Source organism: Numida meleagris, chromosome 8, assembly GCF_002078875.1.
Source record: "Numida meleagris isolate 19003 breed g44 Domestic line chromosome 8, NumMel1.0, whole genome shotgun sequence".
Taxonomy (NCBI): Eukaryota; Metazoa; Chordata; class Aves; order Galliformes; family Numididae; genus Numida; species Numida meleagris.
Window position 1 is genome coordinate 16,614,726 of NC_034416.1, and position 21,148 is coordinate 16,635,873.

General features: G+C 46.1%; 5 protein-coding genes across 6 annotated transcripts; 3 read left to right on the plus strand and 2 right to left on the minus strand.

The window, feature by feature from the left end:
• Nucleotides 613-4,177, plus strand: NKAP (NFKB activating protein; the record flags this gene model as incomplete). The annotated part of the gene is made up of 7 exons (XM_021406472.1): nt 613-709; nt 902-1,021; nt 1,154-1,199; nt 1,574-1,689; nt 1,834-1,909; nt 2,413-2,562; nt 3,182-4,177. Coding segments are annotated over 7 exons (780 nt in total), but the record flags the coding sequence as incomplete, so codon positions are not given.
• AKAP14 (A-kinase anchoring protein 14) lies at nt 5,134-7,222 on the minus strand. Of its 2 annotated transcripts, none has more exons than XM_021406149.1 (5): nt 6,989-7,222; nt 6,814-6,905; nt 6,482-6,664; nt 5,656-5,708; nt 5,134-5,346 (listed from the first exon to the last, which is right to left on the minus strand). In XM_021406149.1, the coding sequence occupies exons 1-5, from the start codon at nt 7,101-7,103 to the stop codon at nt 5,259-5,261; spliced, it is 531 nt and encodes a 176-aa protein (XP_021261824.1). In that variant the 5' UTR covers nt 7,104-7,222; the 3' UTR covers nt 5,134-5,258. The 2 variants fall into 2 exon arrangements, with proteins under 2 accessions (XP_021261824.1, XP_021261825.1); XM_021406150.1 differs by having other exon boundaries at nt 6,482-6,661; nt 6,989-7,220.
• On the minus strand, nt 9,074-9,920 carry NDUFA1 (NADH:ubiquinone oxidoreductase subunit A1). Its single transcript, XM_021406151.1, has 3 exons — nt 9,671-9,920; nt 9,436-9,525; nt 9,074-9,174 (listed from the first exon to the last, which is right to left on the minus strand). Exons 1-3 carry the CDS (start codon nt 9,770-9,772, stop codon nt 9,154-9,156), a joined length of 213 nt encoding a protein of 70 aa, XP_021261826.1. The 5' UTR covers nt 9,773-9,920; the 3' UTR covers nt 9,074-9,153.
• Nucleotides 10,025-17,734, plus strand: UPF3B (UPF3B, regulator of nonsense mediated mRNA decay). Its single transcript, XM_021406148.1, has 10 exons — nt 10,025-10,341; nt 10,499-10,605; nt 10,674-10,780; nt 12,178-12,276; nt 12,590-12,700; nt 13,329-13,372; nt 14,040-14,228; nt 14,708-14,859; nt 15,552-15,864; nt 16,701-17,734. Exons 1-10 carry the CDS (start codon nt 10,165-10,167, stop codon nt 16,845-16,847), a joined length of 1,446 nt encoding a protein of 481 aa, XP_021261823.1. The 5' UTR covers nt 10,025-10,164; the 3' UTR covers nt 16,848-17,734.
• RPL39 (ribosomal protein L39) lies at nt 17,190-20,311 on the plus strand. The gene is made up of 4 exons (XM_021406473.1): nt 17,190-17,201; nt 17,697-17,882; nt 18,142-18,245; nt 19,980-20,311. Exons 1-4 carry the CDS (start codon nt 17,190-17,192, stop codon nt 20,026-20,028), a joined length of 351 nt encoding a protein of 116 aa, XP_021262148.1. The 3' UTR covers nt 20,029-20,311.

Consider the following 21,148-nt stretch of genomic DNA (forward strand, 5'->3'; position numbering starts at 1 on the left):
TGTGAGGGGTCTGGAGCACAGGGCTTATGAGGAGCGGCTGAGGGAGCTGGGATTGTTCAGTCTGGAGAAGAGGAGGCTCAGGGGAGACCTCATCGCTCTCTATAACTACCTGAAGGGAGGTTGTAGTGAGCTGGGGGTCGGCCTCTTCTCTCTCTTCTCTCTTGTAACAGTGACAGGACGAGGGGGAATGGCCTCAAGTTGCGCCAGTGGAGATTTAGGCTGGACATTAGGAAATTCTACTTTTCTGAAAGAGTGGTCAGGCTCTGGAATGGGCTGCGCAGGGAGGTGGTGGAGTCACCGTCCCTGGAGGGGTTCAAGAAACATTTAGATATAGCGTTGGGAGACATGGTTGAGTGGGGTTATTGGTGGTAGGTGGATGGTTGGACTGGATGATCTTGTAGGTCTTTTCCAACCTAGCTGATTCTATGATTCTGTGATTTATTGTAGATCAGGTGCCTGCTGCGCTGTGGTTCTGAAAGCAGCTGCTCTCTTGCACACTGGCCATGGAACAGTTTGCTCTGTTGCAGTACTGGCTCAGAATCTGCAAGCATGTGTTTAGGTGTAGGCGTGCATTTAATCTTCAGTTAATAAATACCACAAAATAGATTTTAAAGAGCAAACTTATTTTTCTTTAGTTCTGATGAACATACGCCAGTAGAAGATGAAGAGGCAAAATCCAAGAGTAGCTCTTCGGATTCCAGCTCGGAAGGTATTTGGCTTTATTTACACAACTCATTTTGATAACCAGTAGCTACCTAGAATCTGCTGTTGTTGCTGTCAGGAAGTTCACTGACTTTGTTGAAGTGAGTGTGATAGATCCTGTTGCTTTGGGAAGGTCCAGGTGTACATATGGAACCAGGTCTTCATCTTTCTCTAACACTGTCTTTTGAAAACATTCCAGAGGAAAAAAGGAAAAAGAAGAAGAAAAGAAAGAAGAAAAAGCGGAAGGCGTCCAAACGAAAACACAGAAAACATTCTGAGGACAGCGACAGTGAGTCTGAGTCCGACCAGAGCTCCAGTGGTAAGAAAGAAGAAATTATGTCTGTGAAGATGTGTACTGAGGCGTTCTGGTGGAGGCGCTTATTTAGTCACAGTGTAGTAAACTAATCCATCTCTTTTTGATCATGCATAATCTTCCTTTTTTTTTTTTCAGATGAAGATAAAAAGAAAAGCAAAAAGAAGAAAAGGAAGCACAGGAAGTAAGTTTCCAGGCTGTTAAGTGTAATTGCATCTGCCTTTAAGCGCTGTCTTAGCAGGAACTGAGGGAGGCTGAGCACTCTTGTAATTAGAGCTGTAAATGCTGGTGAACAATCATAATTTGACTGGCTTCAAATGTACAGAACCATTGAGCATAGAAGGCTCTCTGCAAACGGGGGGAGCCAGTTTCTAGCGTTGTATGAAAGGCATAACAGTGCGTATGTTGTCTTTAACTGTCAGTTGTTTTCAGTCAAACAACAATGTAAATGCAGACTGTCCTTGGTGGAAGGTAGCTTGAGAAACTCATAACTTGAGTATGACTCCTAGCTTGTTTTTTCATCTTAAATTTTCATGGAGATCTTTGACTTTATTGCAGGAAGAAGTATAAGAAAAGGAAAAATAAAAAGAGCCGGAAGGAATCCAGTGATTCAAGTAGCGAAGATTCTGATGATGAAACACTTCAAGGAGAAGATCTCTGGATTGAGAGATCAAGTAGGTTCCTGTAAATTTGGCTTGAAACTTCTCGGTGTTCTTTTCATGCTTTTTCTTGTTAGGTGTTTGCTGACCTGTTGACTGTTCCGATAACAAAGAATAACAGGCGCAGTATTAATCTGCTTCGCTGTTTGATCATTGCAGAAAATACGGAAGCTGATAGCTTGATTGGACCAGAAGCTCCCAAAACACACGCGTCTCAAGACGATAGGCCTTTGAAGTGAGTTCTCTAAATGGCACCGTGATCAAATCAAGTAAATCTAGCGTGAGGATTTCTGCTCAAAAAGACTGTTAGGATAATATGACTTGTATCAGAGAGGGATGCTGTACCAGGAATGAAGACAGAAATGACAGTGGTGCTAGTCTTTACTCTGACCTGAGTTCAAGTAGAAAAGTCTGTTTTATGCCTTTTAGGCTGGATTCGTAGAAAATGAATTGATCTTTACTTCAGTAAAGTGCCTGTACTCTAATGCTCTGCAGCGTTGTGACTTTATACAGCCTTCGTTACTGTTACACCAAAATTTATCGAACTGGTTATTTAAAATGTTCTTCCGAAGATGAGCCATAAGGACAAAATGGGAAAAAACTTGGGAAAGAGTAGGAAAGTCCTTAAAATGTAGCTGTAGCCAGCAGTGATTAGGGAAGCTGGATGTTTAGCTCAGACTCGCTCTATTTGAAACTGACTAAAATCCCTGCTGTTCGTCTCTCTGTTCATTTTCTTAGCTATGGGCATGCCCTGTTGCCGGGTGAAGGTGCGGCAATGGCAGAGTATGTAAAAGCAGGAAAACGCATACCTCGGAGAGGTGAGATTGGCTTGACCAGTGAAGAAATCGCATCATTCGAGAGCTCTGGTTACGTAATGAGTGGCAGCAGGTACGTTTTTGATGATGGTAATGTTTCAGTAACATTTTCCAAAGCTGCTTCCTTTGTTGGCCTGCTGAAAAGCTGCTTCCAAGCTCTAGTTGAAAGCTCAGAAGAGCAGGTGCTCTCTACACTTCCAGTGATGTATGCTGAACTCTACTGCTATGTATAGATTCATAGTTTCTTAAGGGCACTTTCTCCTGAAGAATAAAAATTATTTCCAGCTAGTATGCTTTAATTCTCTTTATTCCAAATGAGATGCTTTTCTCTGATGGCTGAAGGGTTGTGTGTTTGGACAGCAGAGGTTATGGGCTGGCTCTTCGGTATGAGACAAATCAGTGTGGGAGGTCGGCCATACCTTCTTTTTCTGCCAGTACAAAAGGAGTTTCAAGCACCCTGACACCCTGGGAGCATGAGGGATTTCCTGCTCGCTGCCTGAGAGCAGACACCCTCAGAAGTCAGCTCAGCTCCTGCTCATTCCCTGGAGGTTTCTGTGCAGTTTGGGTTCCCTGGTGTAGGTGTCTTTGTTTATTAGCCCCCCAAAACCTTCAGGTTAGTTAATGGATGGAAGCTGTGATGGGGCATTGCATCCTTCTGCCCGTGCTTATGTATACAATGTTTTCCTCCGCAGACATCGTCGAATGGAAGCTGTGCGTCTGCGTAAAGAGAACCAAATTTACAGCGCAGATGAAAAGAGAGCTCTGGCATCCTTCAACCAGGAGGAGAGGAGAAAAAGAGAGAATAAGATCCTTGCAAGCTTTCGAGAGATGGTCTACAGGAAGACTAAGGGCAAAGAAGAAAAATAATTCCCCATTTGAACTCTACGCTATAGATGCTGTCAAGCAGCAGCTGATCTGTTCCAGCCATGATTTGAACAAAGCTGCAAGCGCTGCGGTGCCTTTCACTCAACAGGACCAAGCCCCAGGAACTGATGATTTGTATCAAGAAAACAGGATTATTTCTATCAGATTTTCTTGGATGATTTGTTCACCATCTGCAAGGAATCCCTGTAAACTGAAAGGTTACAGGGAAGGAACAGGCAAGGAAGGTTGGCGATAGTAATGTTCTGCGCTCACTTAGGGTTGGACAAGCAGGTGGATTCCACGGGAGGGCTTTGGGACATGCTGCTGATGCTGATAAGTGCTGTTTGGCATTGTTTTCTCACCAATGAGAGTAGATTGGCCATCACAAGCCAGCTGCTACTGATGGTTGTGAAAATTAAGGAATTCCTAAGTTCCTGTTTATGTATTTTTCATAAATCTTAGATTTTTTTTTTCTCAAAACAAAGTTGAGTTTGTTTTGTGATTCCAAGTACACTTGTAAATAGAAATAAGTTGTAATTTAATATAGATTTCCTTCAGTTACTTTAAAGGAAGCAGACTGCAACTGGGGTATAAGACGACAGTAACAGTAGTAGCAGGATCTGGCCTTGATTCTACCAAAACCTGTGGTAAACAAACAAGTTGCTTGCTTCTATTTCTACTATGTTATACATAGGTATTGGAGCAGTGGGGTGCAGTGATTGGAACCTGGTTGTAGACAGGTGGTAACAAGGACGTATCTTTCAATTTATTTTATTTTATTTTGTCTATGGAAATGTTCTAGATTAAAGTCTTATTTTAACTTCTGTGTTATTTTCATTTGGTTTGTTTCAGTAGTACAGCATGGCTCTTTTAAAACTGTACTCAGAAGGCTACTTCTGTGGTGGTTACCTTTGATTCAACTGTGTATTTCCAAAAATATGGGAGTTATTGTCTCTGAAATGTGTTTAAAAGCAGCGTGTGTTCTTGAGGGTATTCTTTTCTTGTTCTCATGTCTCTGTTGTGGTTTTGGCAGCAGAAGTGACTTGAATGTTTGTGTAACAAAAATAATAGAATCACAGAATGGCTTGGCTTGGAATGGACCTTGAAGATCATCCAGTCCCAACTCCCTGCCATGGGCTGGCTGCTCCCCCCAGCCCAGGGCCCGCTCAGCCTGGCCATGGGCACCCACAGCTCTGGGCAGCAGTGCTAGGGCCTCAACACTCTCTGAGTGAAGAATTTCCTCCAAATATCTGGAGGAGGTCTGTGTACATACCTGGATTGCCCTGACTCAGTTGCAATGCCTCGTTCTTGGCCTTGTTGAACTTCATTAGCTTCTCATGGGCCTACCTTTCAAGCCTGTCCAGGTCCCTCTGGATGGCATCCCTTCCTTCTGTTGTGTCAGCTGCAGCACTCAGTGTCATCAGCAAACTTGCTGAGGGTGCACTTGATCTCATCATCCATGTCGTGGATAAAAATATTGAAGAGCACCGGTCCCAAGATGGACCCCTGGGGGGCACCACTTATTTCCAGCCTCCACCTGGACATAGAGCCATTGATCACAACCTTCTGGCTGCAACCATCCAACCGCTTCCTTGCCCTAATAAGTCCAATAACTTATTTTTGCCCTGGAGTTCCGCAGCTCTGGCGTTCACAAACAGCACACCCAGCCCAGCGGCCTCCTCCTGTCTATGCTCTGGAACCTGGCTCTGTCTGACCTGTTGCACTCACTCATATCTGCAAGGGACTGTCATGTAAAACCAGCAGCCAGCTCAGCCCATAATTGATTTAACACAGATTTAATGTTGCTTCCACACCTACAAGGTAATCCACAAGTTAAGAAGAAATAACTTTTTCCTTCATTGCGTTGATGCTCCACAAAATACCAACAGAGTGGTGGTGAGCTGTTCATGGTAATTTAAGCCTTTCCCTGAGGATGATTTTATTTTCAATGATGTCCTTCAACCACTTTTCTCTAAATCGACAGTACTCTGGTCTGGAGGAGAGAGTAAAAAGGGTAAAAGCAGGAATAATGCCCATCTGCTGACAAAAAGGAATGCTTGCTTGAACTGCACAAAGCTATTACAAACTCATTATGTAGAATGCAGATGTGGCTGCTCGTGCTTGTGGTGGTGTGAAGGCAGGGTTGTTTGGTTTTGCTTAACAAAATGTTGACATATTCCTCTGCCTCCCTGATATTAGGGTGAACATCTCATTTACAACAGGCTTCCCGCTTGTTTTGGCCAGGGGCAGCTTGCTAGAACCTCCCAAGTCATAGCAGTGATAGAAAAGTAACAGTGCGTACCTGTGAATCAGCCTGCTGGACTCCAGAAAAAAGAATACCTCCACAGGCAGGGTCTGCAAGAGGGGAGAGACAGGGTAAAGTTCACATACTGAGCTACAGGACCAAAAAAAGCCAATGTTTTGATTAGATGAGAACTAATATCGACCTCTTTAAAAACAACTCTGTACTTGTACAACATTTCTGATACAGATTAGCACCGGTTTTAATTTTGGTTTACAGCCTCTGAATTTTATCTTGTGAAGGAAACGACTCAGAAATCCCAGTGTTAAATCTGTGCTAGGATGAGGTTTGTGACCAGTGGCTGTGATCTCTGGGTTGCTGCTTGGGGGTCCACAGCCACCAGCCAGAAAGGCTAAGGTACAGTACAACAAAGCATAAGTTCTGAAGGGGGGGGCATAAAAGCCTACACTGTGAAGGTTTGGTTCTGGTCTTGAGTCCCAAAATACCATTGTACAGGTGAATGCCGAGCTATGGAAGGGTACATAATATGATTAATTAAAGAATTTCAGTAGCAAGTGCAATGGAAACTTAAAGGAAGAAGTAAAAAGGAGGAAATACCTTTGAATATTATGCCTTACGAATTGGTATTCTCAAGCCTTTTTCAGAATATAATGTTGTGTGCGCAGTAAAATGATACTGAGGCAAAAATATGAAATATGGTCTTGATGATAGAATCGGTCCCTCTGGAGCATAGTTACAAACTTCAACTCTGAAGTTGCTATAGGCTGGAACTGTTTAAATTACTGCTTCCTCTCATTCAAGGTAAGCAAAGCTGGTGTTTGACTGCTGTGCCTTAAAGGATTGCTGTGCACTACTGAATACTTACGATGGGTTTGATTTTGGAGATCTCTATCACAAAATAGGTGCTTGCTGTTGCTAGTGGGATGGGTTTTCTGCGCGTTGGGATGCTCCAGATAACTCCATAATGGTACCTCTTGCTGTACTGAAGATCTTCTTCCCGGAGAAACTCTGAGCAGTGAAGCCAGCTCTCGTGAAGCTCCCACGTCTGCTGAACAAACACAGGGCGCTACGATTACCTCTGTCTAGCAGAGATAACCAAAGAGAGGTGCTAAAAGGAACTGAAGTGCTTTTATTTCGTTTTTTCACGCTGTTCACCGGTAAGAGGGCATGATCTGAGTGCTTGGAATTGTCACTCACGGAAATGTATTCTTCAATTTGCTGCTGGCCCCTCTCCACTGTGAAGTTTTCACACGTGATCCACTGAATATTTTTGACAGCGTATTCAGCTTCTGAAAAGGACAAAATACTGTGAAATCCTTCTGGGAAAGCTCTTACACAGGGCAAGACATGACAAATAGAGCAAGCATCCTACCTGCTGCTTCTTTCTGCACATTATTTAGATAATATTCTTGTGCAGCACGTATCCCATTTTTCACAATTGTGTGCGCTGCCTTCTCAATGGCAGCATTTTCCTTTTCCTTGTCCATTGCCTTGACCTTTTGAATGAGAAGTTGCTTTGGAAATGCCCTTCCCAGGCAGAGGGAGGTCTGGGGGAGCGTGGTTAGATGGTGGCTGGCAGTGTCTGAAGGAGCTCCTCCAGCACTGTTTGTGTTCTGTTGGCATGGCAACCCATGTCCGCCCAAGGACATTTTGGGAACAGAACCCGCCTCCAGCTCTGTGCTCTGCAAACACAGCCGGGCTGGCCTGCTGCACAGAGGTGACCTCAGCACCGAGCCCCTCAGAGCCTGAGGGCTGCTGATAGAAAAGGGTTCAGACATTTTAGCAAAATGCAGGGCGTGAAATCTCCAGCAGCTGCTCTTCTATGGCAAGGAGATGTTACCACAGAAACAAACAGGCAACCTTGACGAGCCTGTCATGAGCCAAACGCAAGGCTGACAATATTTAGGAAGCCTGAGCAGCTGGAAGGCCTGACTTAACCACCTCCTTGTAGGGCCTGAGCACAGAGTGCCCCCAGGGAAGCATCAGGTGCTTCTGTCCTGCTCAGGGACACAAACCATGATGGATGTATTGCTCAGGAGGACTGAGAAACTCTGTCACATCCTGACCACCCATCACAGGAATTCAGATGCAAACCTGTGCCTTAGCTTGCTGTCATTTATGCTGGTGTAAATTCAGAAGAACTCTATTTACATCTGTGTATTTTCTATTCCCACAACATTTGTTATTTTTTCAATGTGGCTACAAGCAAATAAAGGAAACTGCATTACCAAGACACTTCTGTAGAACAGAGAAACAGGCGTAGCTACAGTCGACGCAATGATTTCCAGTGCTGGGCATCCTCAGTGCAAGGGTCGTTTGCTGCCAGCCTGGTGCTACCTCTGTAGCCTTTGTGTAGCTGAGCCTTCATTCTCCAGCCACGGTGATGTTTCAGAAATTTCTGATTTACGTGACAGTGCTTTGTTCACTATCAGGTTGTTTCTGGTTGTTCCACAACTTTGTGCCTCACAGTGAAACACGTGATTCAGTGTTAATTGTGGTGATGTGACAGTATGCTCCCTGCCACTGCCTTCCTTCCCCCAGCTGCTTTCTTTGACCTGACCTTACAGACGAGGCCTTGCACAGGTGGACAGTGAGCAATAGTACTGATAACGCTCCTGCTAAGGCAGATTAATGGCCAGAAATCTGCCTCAGACTTGGGGGGCTGAAAGAGCTGATAGCAAACACCTTGGTCAACAGCTTAAGACCAATTGAGCATGTGCCTAAAAAGCAAACTTATGGCTATGAGTCAATCATCTTACCCCATAAACAGGGAGTCAGCCAGCCAACAGCCTACTTTGAACTCTCCTGCACAGCAGCTGGCTGCACAACAGGATCTCCCTGTGAGTAAGTAAACCTATCAAGGTTACGTCTGTGCAGAGATCCTGTACTTATTGATGTCAAGACACCGTGCTGATATAGATCCTTGTTAAGTGACTAATAGTTTGTTTTAGGCTTTGTTAGCCTTGCTAAGATCACATCTTAGATTGGTTGTAAGTTCTACTAGCTTCACTAAGACTACATCTTAGATTGATTGTGCACATATAATCCTTTAGACATAAACTGTTGACCAAGTCTAGGAATAGGAGTGGATCCAGCTGTGCTTGGGCTCTTTACCTTCATGGTTCAAGGAGTTTAAGAAGCAAGGGGGTCCACTCTGAACCTTGTGACTCAACGTGAGGGCCTCCTATGTTTACATTACCCTCTATGCAGTAAATAACCAAGTGCATCCAGTCATCTCAAATCTTGTTAAGTAGCTGTTAAATCACTACATTATATCTACATTATGTAAATATATTCTAGCTTCTCTCTTATGAGTGCAATATAATGTCATTTGTTTTCATCTGCAGGAAGTGACACAAGATCTGCATTTCACTTCCACATCTGACATCTTGCAACTAGCAGTTTTTCCTTTCCAGAGGACACAAATTCCATCCAAAGCTTACAGCAACACAGATACAATGGTTAAATACACGTGTATCTTTATTAGAGACTTAGATCGTTGTATACAGATCTGTGGCTTCCTTGAGGAGTGCTGCCTTAGTCTATGTTCTCCAGACCCTGAAAAAGAAAGAGTGAACAAGTAACAGCAGTATATGCACAACTCTTGCCCGCTAACCATGTCTGCTGGGCAGGAGCACACAGCTCAACATGCCACTTTTCAATCCACACTCCTCATGTGCCCAAATCATAACTTATAACAAAACCCACGTCCCTGCAGCCCATGCAGCAGCACCCAGAGCAAGCTCCTTGCAGCGACCCATGCCCAGCATAGAGCTCAGGGTGCACGGCCCTTCCCGGTGCTGCGGCTCTGACACCTGCCTTGGACACGTAGTACTTGTTGACCCCCGACAGCCTCCGGTCCCTCTCCATCAGCGTCCATTGGTATGGATAGCGGGCAATCCTCTTCTCCTGCAGGCACATGGCAGTACGTGTTATGGAGCAGCAGGAAGGGGCACACGGAAAGTGGAAAGTGGGGGGCGAGGGGAAAGGGGGCTGGGTGCCAAGCCGCGGCCTGAGAAGCCTCAGAGGGTCGAGGCAGTCCGGAAGCGCTGACCTTGCCGCCGTTGCACCACCGGTGCATGTAGACGGTGGAGAGACCGGGGATGCTGAGGCAGACGCCCATGATGGCCATGCCAGGTAGGATCTCGTACCACATCGCGCCGGTACCACCACCACCACCGTCGCCGCTTCCAGTTCGGATGAGGACACTCCCAGAACGCCCCGCGCCGGCAGCCGCAGAAATCCAGGCCGTGCGAGGCACGCCGGAAGTTGTAGTCCACCAGGCCGAGCGGGACGCGCCGGAAGTTGTAGTCTACCAGGCCACGCCGGAAGTTGTAGTCCAGCAGGCCGCGCCGGAAGTTGTAATCTACAAGGCCACGCCAGAAGCTGTAGTCTACCAGGCCACACCGGAAGTTGTAGTCCACCAGGCCGCGCGGGGGTGGGCAGGCTTCGGCCGAGGGCGCGGTTGGCGGCCCGCTAAGGCGCAGCCGCGAGAGGCGCGCGGCCAATGGGCGCGTTGGAGTGCGCGGCGCTGCCCCGCGGCCCGGGATGAAGGAGGACAAGGAGAACGCCAGGCCCAAGGAGCGGCGCGGGGCTCCCGCCGGGCCGGGAGCGGCTCTGGGAGCCGGCTCGGGGGTGGCGGGCGGCTCGGACGGGAGGACCGGCGGCAGCGCTGAGCTCGAGCGGCTGGAGCGGCCCAAGGACAAGAAGGAGACGCTGAGCAAGGTGCGGCCCGGCCCGAGCGGGGTCTGGCGTGGCGGAGGCGGCGGCGGGGACCGGGGTCGCTTTGGGGAGGGGGTGGGAGAGGAGGGGGGACGAGGAGGAGGAGGAGGAACAGGGGGGCGGCCCTCGACGTTTGCTGTAACGCCGGGCCGTGCCGCAGGTGGTGATCCGGCGGCTGCCGCCCAGCCTCACCCGGGAGCAGCTGGAGGAACACCTGCAGCCCCTGCCCGAGCACGACTACTTCGAGTTCTTCGCCAACGACTCCAGGTAGGGCCCCTCCTGCCGCTCCCCGCCTCGCGGCCCATCCGCCCGCCGCTCACTGCCTCTCCCCGCAGCCTGTACCCGCACGTCTTCTCCCGGGCTTACATCAACTTCAGGAACCAGGAGGACATCGTGCTGTTCCGAGACCGCTTCGACGGCTATGTCTTCGTGGATCACAAAGGCAGGTGGCCCCGGGGCTGGGCTGGGGGCTGCAGAATGGGACGTGGGCTGTTTCACCTGTTGGCAGGGCTGTGAGCGTGGTAAAAGATGTCCAAACAAAAATAGTGCCTTACACTCAGCGGGAAGTAAAGTAGGTTAATTTTAGATATCGAATGTCAGATGTGGGTATGCACAGCTCAGGTGGTGCTGGAGCAGTTGTAGAAGCAGGGGTGGTGTCAGCACGGCTAATGCTCATGCCCTGCATGGCACTGGGTGTTGTTCTCTTTCCCACTGGGAGGAGGCTGAGGTCGGTGGTGTCACCTCGTTCCGCCTCTGTCTGCTCCAATGTGACATACTTTGGTCACTCTGTAGTTCCAGTCAATGCCTGTCTCACTTATAACAGAGTGAGCTGCCTTGGTTTGGTGCAGGGAGCAGTTTTTTTTCCCTGCAGCCCAAGTTGTAGATGTGTCTGCTCTTTAGTGATGTTGATCTCGTTGGAAACAAGTGTTGTTCTTGGGGTACTTCTCCAAGAGTCTGAGCACTACTTAGCTCTGTTCTAACTGCGCCTTAAATATTCAGTACATCTCACATCCTTTACTTTCATATCAAAAAAACTGCTTGCATTGGGTAACACCAATACTTGCTGGTCTCTCACTGTCAGACCTTAAAATCCCATGATCAGTGGAAGCTGTGTCAGGAGTTGTCCTCTCGGCTTCGATAAACTGAGAACTTTCCACTTAGTTTTGTTTCAAGTCTATATGGACTTTTTAAATCCATCTGGGTGTTTTATGTGACACACAGCTCTGCCCATGAAAACCTCCTTTTATTTAGGAGGTGCATAATCGGGTTCTAATAACGCCTGGATGTTTTCTGAAGATGCTCCTTTGCAATGTAACAGCTCACTCACCGTATTTACCATGCCAGACAACAGTGCTGGGTTAATGCTGCCACAAATGCAACATTCCTGTTGGAAGATAAAACTCCAAAGCCTGTTTGCAATGCGTGGATGTTACATTCTATTGCATTTTGTCAAAAAATGAGATTTGCCTTAAGGTGAAATGCTCCCTGCTACTTGCACAATGCAGAAGTGCCCTGCAGGATGAGGGCGGTGCGGTGTAACGGGGGTGGCTGAGCTGGCAGCTGTACAGCTGGCACTTCCCTCTTGTTCAGGGTCTGCAATTCTGGTATTCTGTCAACATTGCAAGACGATTTGTTTCACAAATTTTGCTCTCTCTAAAAGCATTATTTAATTAGCTAGCTTTTAAAATACGTTATTTTTTTATGCTGTTCCGATAGTCCCTTCTAGTATTGCGTGTTTGTGGTGCAGCTTGTTTCCTGTTCTAGACACGCACGATATGCTGTATTCAATGCCTGTTTTGTTTCTGTCTTAATGCAGTTTTTCCCCTCCTCTCTTAAAAGGTCAGGAATATGCTGCCATAGTAGAGTTTGCACCTTTCCAGAAAGCTGCAAAAAAGAAGAGCAAGAAAAAGGATGCCAAAACGGGGACAATTGAAGATGGTATAAAAGCTGGCTAGCTTGTTTTGCATGCCTAGAGGCCTGAAAGTTCTAAAAGCAGTTTGCATGCAGTATTTTGTGTATTGATAGAATGTTTAATTACATACAGACCTTATTACTGCTGTTTTATTGGCTGCAGATCTGTTAAATATAGCTGTGATATTTACACCAGTTTCTGTGAGGGTGGACAGTTCATGAAAGGCAACACGTAAACAATGCAGCTTGCACTAGTCTATTCCAAACTTCCAGCAATGACCAAGTGGATTCTTTTCATGCTCCAATACATTTTTGTTTTCTTCTCTCGCCTCCCCCATAGATCCAGAGTACAAGAAGTTTTTGGAAAGTTACAGTGCAGATGATGAGAAGTTAACCTCCACTCCTGAAACTTTGTTGGAGGAAATAGAGGCAAGAAACAAGGAGCTGATAGGTATGGAAATCTGCATGCTACAGTTACTTTGCTTGATGCTTTAGGAAAAGGTATGTGGTATGTCTTTAAGCCGTGATTTCTCAGCTTTGAGGAGTCTGTGTTTTGTGTTTACCTGGTATTGTTAAACCTTTAGGCTAATACTACTCGGTGTGCTTTTTTTTTTTTAACTCCCATGATCTAAATTTTTCTCTCTAAGCTTTATAAAGTAATCTTCCTTTGGGTTTTGAACTGCTAATCAGATGTTTATTAGCTGGACAAGGCTGTGGAGTGGCTGCGTTTCAGTGAGGTGCAGTGACATTCTATTGTGCTTGAGTAATATGGACTAGAATAATCTTTTTTAAGCATGTTACAGGTATCAGTGAGGAAAGCTGAGAAACACATGCTGCAGGGTAAATGTTCCTTTACAGATAGGATAATTTATTAGTGTCCTAAACAAACTTATAGAATTGTAATTATTGTCATTGTTTTGGAGTAGGATTGGAATACTTGTTTCACTGCTGTGTTGCTGGATGGAAGAGGAAATAACCCGCATAGTCCATAAGGCTTCTTTATATCATATAGAGTTTTGTTGCAGGTATTGCAGTATTGGATAAAACATTGTTCACACTAGCTTTCATATATTTTCTAGCTAAAAAGACTACTCCCTTACTGAACTTCTTGAAGAATAAGCAGGTAAGGCTTCTGCCCAGAATCTTCTTGTTGCTTGCAGATAGAATAATTTGCTCATTGAGAGCACGAGGGCGTATACTGCAGGGTGCTTATTGATATATTTTTGCTCTTCTTTTTGAAGCAGCAGCTTTTGGTCCAATTTCATTGCTCCTAGGTGGTTCCCATGTGTTACACTATTAGCACACTGGCCCTTGTAGTAACAGTGGTGTTTATGTGCATTGTGGTCACAGCTAGCGCCGTGCTGGACATCTCTGTGGCACTGCCAAACGAGATCCCATTTAAATGCTTGCATTGTAATGCAGTTGTGGCTGAGGTCCTTGTAGGTAATCTTTCACCTAGTACATAGTCTCATTTTAACGTGTAGCAATTCAGAAAATCACCGATGGAACAGATTTAATGGAAATTAGAATGATAAAGGCTGAGTCCAGTGTCTTTTCTTCCCATAAATCTTGACTTGTACTATGCTTAAAAAAAAAATTGCTGCTGTAATGTGTTCAGGTTCACAACACTACTGTAGAGAAAACAGAATGTTTTTATAATAGGGAGAGTTCTGAGATGACTTATTTTCTAAAGGAATACTCCATCACTTTGTAGCAGAATACCCTGTTGGGCTTAAAGGGATGTTTTCTAGTTTGGAGATACACTATGTCTTTGTTTTTGGCACATGTAGAGGCTCAGAGAGGAAAAGAGAGAGGAAAGGAGGAGAAGAGAACTGGAAAGAAAAAGACAAAGAGAAGAAGAAAGAAGAAAATGGAAGGAAGAAGAGAGAAGAAAGAGAAAAGAAGCAGAAAAATTGAAGAAGGTAGACAGATGTCCAGAAAAAGAAAGAGACAGATCAAAAGAAGAACCAAAGATTAAGGTCTAGAACAGTTCTTTATTATAAACTGTTACATTCCTTTTCCCCTCTTATTTGTATATAAGTCTTTCAAAATGTGCTCCGTGTGAAGAATCACATGAGTTTGGTGTTCGTAAATTACCACTTTTTTGTAATATTCAATATTAGGCATTGTAAAGGTTAATGTGCTGTAATGCTTCATAGTAATACTTAAAGCTTTTGTCACGTGACTTGTACATGCTGTGGTGAACAAAACCGTGAATTTACTATGAAATAGAGACTTATTTTTAAGCTTTCTAACGTGTGTTTTAGGAAAAAAAAGTCCAATCTGTTCTGTGGATGATGCTTACTCATACACTCCAGCTTTTAAAGTACTGCGTTTTGCAGTAAAATTAATGTGTATTTCTTACTGGGCTGTGGTTCCCTTGATGCAATTTCAGTGTTGTGCCAGACAATATGTATTAGAGTGAGCTTTTTAGATGAGACTTGTGTTTTCTTTGTAGCTACTTAAGAAGCCTGAAAAAGATGAGAAAGACTTGGAGAAAAAAGAAAAATCCAAGAAACTGGAAAAAGAGACTCTGAGGGAGGAAAAAAATGCGAGTAGTGCATCTGCCAAACGATCTGATGGGGAGACAAAAGAAGAGAAGGCAAAAAAGTATTCTAGTACTTGCTATAAATATCTCTATGTATATATAACGTGTTTCCTGGTCGTACCGAGGGTCAGGCTTCTCTGCCGTGACCGTGTTTTTAAATTCCTTTCCAATGATTTTCCTGATATAAGGTGTGGGATGTGTTTTGTGTGGCAGTGCAACATCCCGGTGATTAGAAGAAGATGTGTGAATTCCGTCATTTCTTCACTAGTGGACAAACTTTAAGAGGTTTTGCAACGTTCTTTAGGAACTCCACAAGAGAAGCCCAGGTGTAGGGGACCTGCAATTGGCTGAGAGCACAATCCTTGCAATGAAAGAATTATAACCGTGGCAAGAGGAGAGGCATACTGCAGTTGCTAGTCCCTTTAAGTCTTGTAGAAGGTCAAAGTGGAAAATCTAATACTCAGCAGCTTCATGATCTGGTCAGGGTTCAGTTCTGCCATGTGAGGCGGAGGAATGTAGATGCTTTCCAAAGCCAGAGGAGACTCGGCCAGCTATGTGACCAGAAGGCTAAGAAAAGCCAGCACTCGGTGCCATCTCTGGTTATCGTGCATGACTTGGGTTAGGACGGTTTCCCAAAACTAGAGCCTACCAATCTGTCGTCTTCATATTGCAAATTTACACCAGTATTACATTGATCTCCCAGCTCTGTGTGGTGAATCTGTTGAGCTTCATCTTCAGTTTTGTTTTCATACAGATCGGAAGATGAGTGTGTAAAGGACTACAGGGATCGAGATAGAGATTTTGAAAGAGACAGAGAATATGAGAGAGCACAGAGGGAGAAACTGAGGCGCCAAGAAGAAGAGCGTCGGAGGCAGAAAGAGCGCTTTGAGAAAGAAAAGGTTTTTAGAAGAAAAGAGGAAGAGGTGAAAAAGGAGAGAGACTTGCTCAGAGATAAGGGAAAGAAAAGTGATCTTACAGACTTTACCTGCGGCACGGACAAATCTGAGAAAGTAACCAAAGACGACAAAAAAGAGGATACAGTTAAGAGGGATCGTATCAGAAACAAGGTGCTGTGTTTCTTCAATTTCGTGTGTTAATTCATAGGGACCAGTTTGTGTTTTTAGGATAAATGCACTTTGAGGAAAGAACCGTATTGTTTCTGTGATAATTCTCCCTGTTAATGTAACAAGCTGCTAGAAAGACTGCCCACTTGTTTACTAAATTTTGATAATTGATGTTTTTTTCCTTGTCACTGTACGGGAATTAAGCCAAGGTAGTGGCCTAAATTGTAAATACCTTGATCCCAATTCGTTTGATAAAGATCCAGCCCATTGGCAGGTGTTGGTACAGCATCACTAATCTGCATCTTTTGATGTATGTGCCTGAAAATATATGTTGGAGTGGGAGGGTGATGAAACAGGTTCCTCCAAAACAGGGACAAGGCTACTACATGCCAAATATAATAGAAGATCTTAAGAATAAATTCATGACAAAATGTTTTGAGTTCAGTTTTACGTGCTCTGCGGGTCTGCTTCTGCAGTATGCGTGTGTAAGGTATCAGTACATGAGTCTTCTGTGTAACTTAAGACGTTATTGGATACAAATGAAAGAGGTTTTGGAGGAACTGCAGGGTTGGTCTGCATTCTGCGAGAGGAAGAGCTGAACTAGTCTGTCAAAGACAGAACTACAGATAACTTCAACCAGGTGCAGTGTTCTTTGTGGCTTGAGCAGGGACAACCTTGATTCAAGCCAGCTGAAGTTACATTGCCACTTTGGTGGAATAATATACTTTAGAACAGTCTGAAAAGTTTGAATTGGAGCCTTTTGTTATGTTGCTGATGCCATTATAACCATGAGAGTGCTGGGGCTCTGAAGGGGTCTAAATGGTTCTGATTTATTTCAGGATCGTCCAGCGATGCAGCTGTACCAGCCCGGAGCCCGAAGCCGAAGCAGATTGTGTCAGTATGAAGACAGTGCTGCCAAGGCCGCAGATCAGGGAGCGGAGAAGAAACAAGAGAGTGAGAGCAGTAACACGAAGGAAGAGGAGTGACCAGCATGCAGGCCTTATGTGTTCTGACTGTCTGTGCAGCCAAAGAGCATGTTCTACGCAATCCAGAAGTGCCTTCGAAGCGAAGAAGGAACAAAGGAAGGAGAGGGGGCATTGCGCTGTTGGATGTTTCTGGCTAAAGAACCTCAGTTGTAGATTTGCAATTTGAAATGTTCTCATTGTATTTTCAGTTATTTGAATTTATTTTCCTAGCATCTAACTACAACAGAGAAGAGAACCTTTGCAAAGTAGAAAGACTTTGTGGCCTTAAGTATGATAATAAATGAGTCATGCAGGCAGGAGGAGATGACACCTGGATCTAATGCAGAGCTTTACTCTAGAGCAATGGGAGCCACTGTACCATGCACTCAAGCAGAGCAAGCTCGCAGTGGCGTGCTGTTGACACGGGTGTTGCCATGTTGTGTGGTGCTCCTTCCAAAGCAACGACAGCTCCTTTATAGCAGTAGCACCGAGCCAGGTCTGCCGGTGGGTGAGGCAGTGGTGGAGCAGAGCGCTCTGGTTCTGAAAAGGAGAACAACTGGAATTGCACAGTGACCGTAGGAGGGGAGAGCCCTTCCTCGAGAAAGCAATTAAGTTGGAGTGTATGAATAAGCTGGCTTAATATGGGATACTGCTTGAAAAATTCTTTTGTAAAGTCTACCTACACTGAAATGTGTGTTTTGATCAAATGTAGTTGTACTGAGAGTCCCCTTCTCTTCCAGTCTGAAACATTTCCCAACTGCTGCCCTCGGTCTCTGCTTCATCTTCCCTCTGTTTTGAAGTGTTGTTTTACAGCCCGGAAAGAGACTTCGCCGGTAGCGGCTCCTTTAAGCTAGCGCCTTGTAGCCGTAGCGGTTTTGTACTAAGCCCAATAAACGCCCGCAATCTCACGGTGCCGCAGTGCGTCACTCAGCGCCGCGCCGCAAGGGGGCGCTGTGCCCAGGGGCCCGTGCCGCTCCCGCCGCCCCGCCCTCGCCGCGCCCCTTCCGCCTCTTCCGCAGCCGCCATCGCCGAGACGCCTGGCAGCGCAGCGCCATGGTGAGACGATCGGCCGCCATCCGCTGCCGGGACGCGCCGCTCCCAGCCCGCTTCCCACGGGGTGCCGGCTTGGGGCTCCCGGCAGGCCGGCGGCGGGGTCTGGCGGGGCGGGAGGGCCCTGATTTTCACCTTCCCGAGTCGGCGCGGGGCGCAGCGCCGCTCTCCCGCCCGCTGTGGCGCTCCCGCGCCGGGGCCTGCCCGGGCCTGGCCGAGCTCCCCGCACTGAGCTCCCCGCACTGACCGCCCCTTTCTCTTGCAGTCGTCTCACAAGACCTTCAAGATCAAACGCTTCCTTGCGAAGAAGCAGAAGCAAAACCGCCCCATCCCGCAGTGGATTCGCATGAAAACGGGCAATAAGATCAGGTAATGGGATCAGCCGTTGCTCTCTGAGGAGCTGTGGCCCAGCACCGCACAGCCTCGGCATTGCATTCCTGTACAGAACGGCCTGAAGGCAGGAGAACTTGGTTTGTTTAGTAACAGCATTCATGTACTCAAAAGTGCAGTTGTATATGGATGCAGCTTTCGTATGTGTATGTGTGGTGCAGACCTCCCCGGGTTCTGTCGGCCCATTGTGTTCTCCTGAGTGTGGGCCTGCCATCTTCTCCTTCTCAAGTTCATTTCAGTGCTCTGTAAGTATCTGCAGGTGTAAATTAATTGTTAAGATGGGCCAGCTTTAATGAATGGTCAGTCATTGAAGCTGAAAGCATGAACCGTGCATGTGGAGGACTTATTCCAGAACGTTACTTCAGCATCCACTCCACTCCTATGGTTCCTCTTGCAGCACCTTCTCTCTGCTGTAGCCATCCCTCTCTTGCTGCCTTCTCAAGGAGCAGCGCCTCACAGAACATACAGAGCACAGGTGTTCTGAGGCAGAGTGTGCATAAAGAACCAGAGGTCTCTTTGCGCATAGGGAAGTTGAAATCGACCGTATAAGGTGCTTGACTTATGAGTGAAATTAATTTGCCATAGTTCCCTTTTCTTTGCCTATAGCACTTGTTTTCAAGCATTACATTCAAGAAAGCCCGGTAGGAGAGTACTGCAGCATACCAGGTGTGCGAATGTAAATGTGAGGTGTGCAAAAGATGGTGCCAGTGTGAGCCCTGTGGTTTGAAACTTCCAGCCAGTGCAGTGCAGTCACTGTGCAGCCAGCTCATTGCCTAGCCCGTGTGCTCTGCTGCCCAGACTTGTTAGGGGAGTAGGATTCTTTCTCCCAGATTTTTTTTGTCCTATGTAGTGAAGAGAGTGGCAGTACTGGCAGCTGGCTCTGGCAGTGAGGCAGCACAGAATTGCTGAGTTCTGTTCCTTTTGCTTCTGTTAACTCTTTTCCTTCTGGGAAAGATTAGCATTGGGGGCCCCTTGTCTTTCAGATACCAGCATAAGAAGAGCTTCTGTTTTCGCTGTATTACGCTGCCTTGAAGTATTGTGCAGCAAAATCTAATTTTTGTGTTGTGGCACTTAGACACCTCAGTCATCAGTTATCTTCCAAACTATGTGCTATAGCAGGCTGCAATTGCGGTGCTTCATTCTGTGGGAGTACTGCCATTTTCCTGCTGAGAGTAATTCTGTTAATGCTGTCTTTGGTTTTACCTGTATGTTGGTGAAACTGTTTGTCCTTGACATGTACATCACGTGTGACTCGTAAATGAATATACGTTATGAATAAATTGATAGAGCTTTTCAGAAGAGGGTACTTTCCATACGTTGCTCATCATCAGAAATGATTATTTTTGTCTTAGACTACAAATTGCATGCAGGAAATAGGTGTCATTATCATTGGGCAGTCTGTACATGGGTGGTTTTGTCTCCAAAAGAGGAGGTAGGACATTCACATGCTAGCGCTAATGAATCTTTTACTAAGGTATGTTTCTTTTTCAAGGCTTTAGATTCTTCTGCAGTACTGTGCTAATTAGTTAGCAAATGAATAAAGTAAACAGATGGGAATTTAAACCACCAAAAAAGTACAAAGTTGATTTTTGTTGGCAGCTCGCCACTGTACTGTGACAAAAATCCTTTTCTGCTGAGCTAATTAAAGGTGGTTTCAGTCCACCTGATGGACAGCTGCTTGTGTTATGCTAACTGACACTGCTTTTGTCTTAGGTACAACTCCAAAAGGAGACACTGGAGAAGGACCAAGCTGGGCTTGTAAGAGAGACTGTCTGCTGGGAGCTCTAATAACACTTGTCTTTCTGCATCAGATCGATACACCCCCAAACGCTGGTCAGCAGCCCTCGAGTCATTCCCTCCGTAGTGCTGCACTGCAGTGCTCGGTTCTTGTTCTGTGAGCCAGTCTGGGCTCATGATTTTTAACAGGAATAGTGTCGAAGCATTTGGCATCTGAAACATGAAGACTGTGTTCTATTAGTGTTCTTTGTTTCAGGCATCATAGGTATTGACAGTGTACAGGCTTGTTAATAAATATGGACCTGAACCAATCGGCTGATTTTGTGTATGTACGGTGGGATGGTAACACAGAATGGAAGGTGGTGGTACTGCAGGCACGTTCTTACCTAGTGTAAGAAACCTCAGCTCTTCCCAGGCAGATTTTGTCTTCTCACTGTAAACTGTAGAGTGCCAAACAACAGTTTTTAAAGAAAAGGGGTAAAAACAAAACTGATTTTACGGTAGGTTTTATTTTATGGAGCTGCAAAGCACGTTGAGAAGGTTCTTCTGGGAGAAGGCAGCCTCCTGCGTGAGGCCCTCCAGTTCCCATTCTCAGTTCCATTTACGCAGACATGTTGGATGTCGGGATGTCCCCAGTGGCTGGCTTCTGTCACAGCTGCCACTTCCCAACTCCTCCCACAAAACCCTTCAGAGCATCCATGGGTAAACCACATGGTGGCGTGTAGCTGGGTCCTGCTGGCCATTCAGGTTGGTTGCTTTTCTCGTTTTACTTTTTTGAATGGACAAAGTAGCATGTACGAACCAGAAGTGCTGTGCAGTCAGTACTGGTCAGATGCTGAAATGTCACGTGCCCAGAAGTACTACGAAAACGTTTGTCCAGGCAGTGTGAATGTGAAGCTGAGACCGGTCAGTGAGGTTTCGCACTGTGACTGCCTGCCTTGTGCCTGGGCAGTGTGCCTGCAAAGCCTGCCCCGGACATCTGCCTGTGGCAGCTGCAGGTGGCTCCTCGGGACCCAGGCTGTGATGTGGGAGGTGTGTGGGGACCTCGCCTTGTGCCAGAGCACATCCAGGGGAGACAGCTGTACCTACAGTGCCTGGTGCTGGGAGCTGCTCTTGGGTGTAGCATGGGGCAGGGCAGCTCCTGG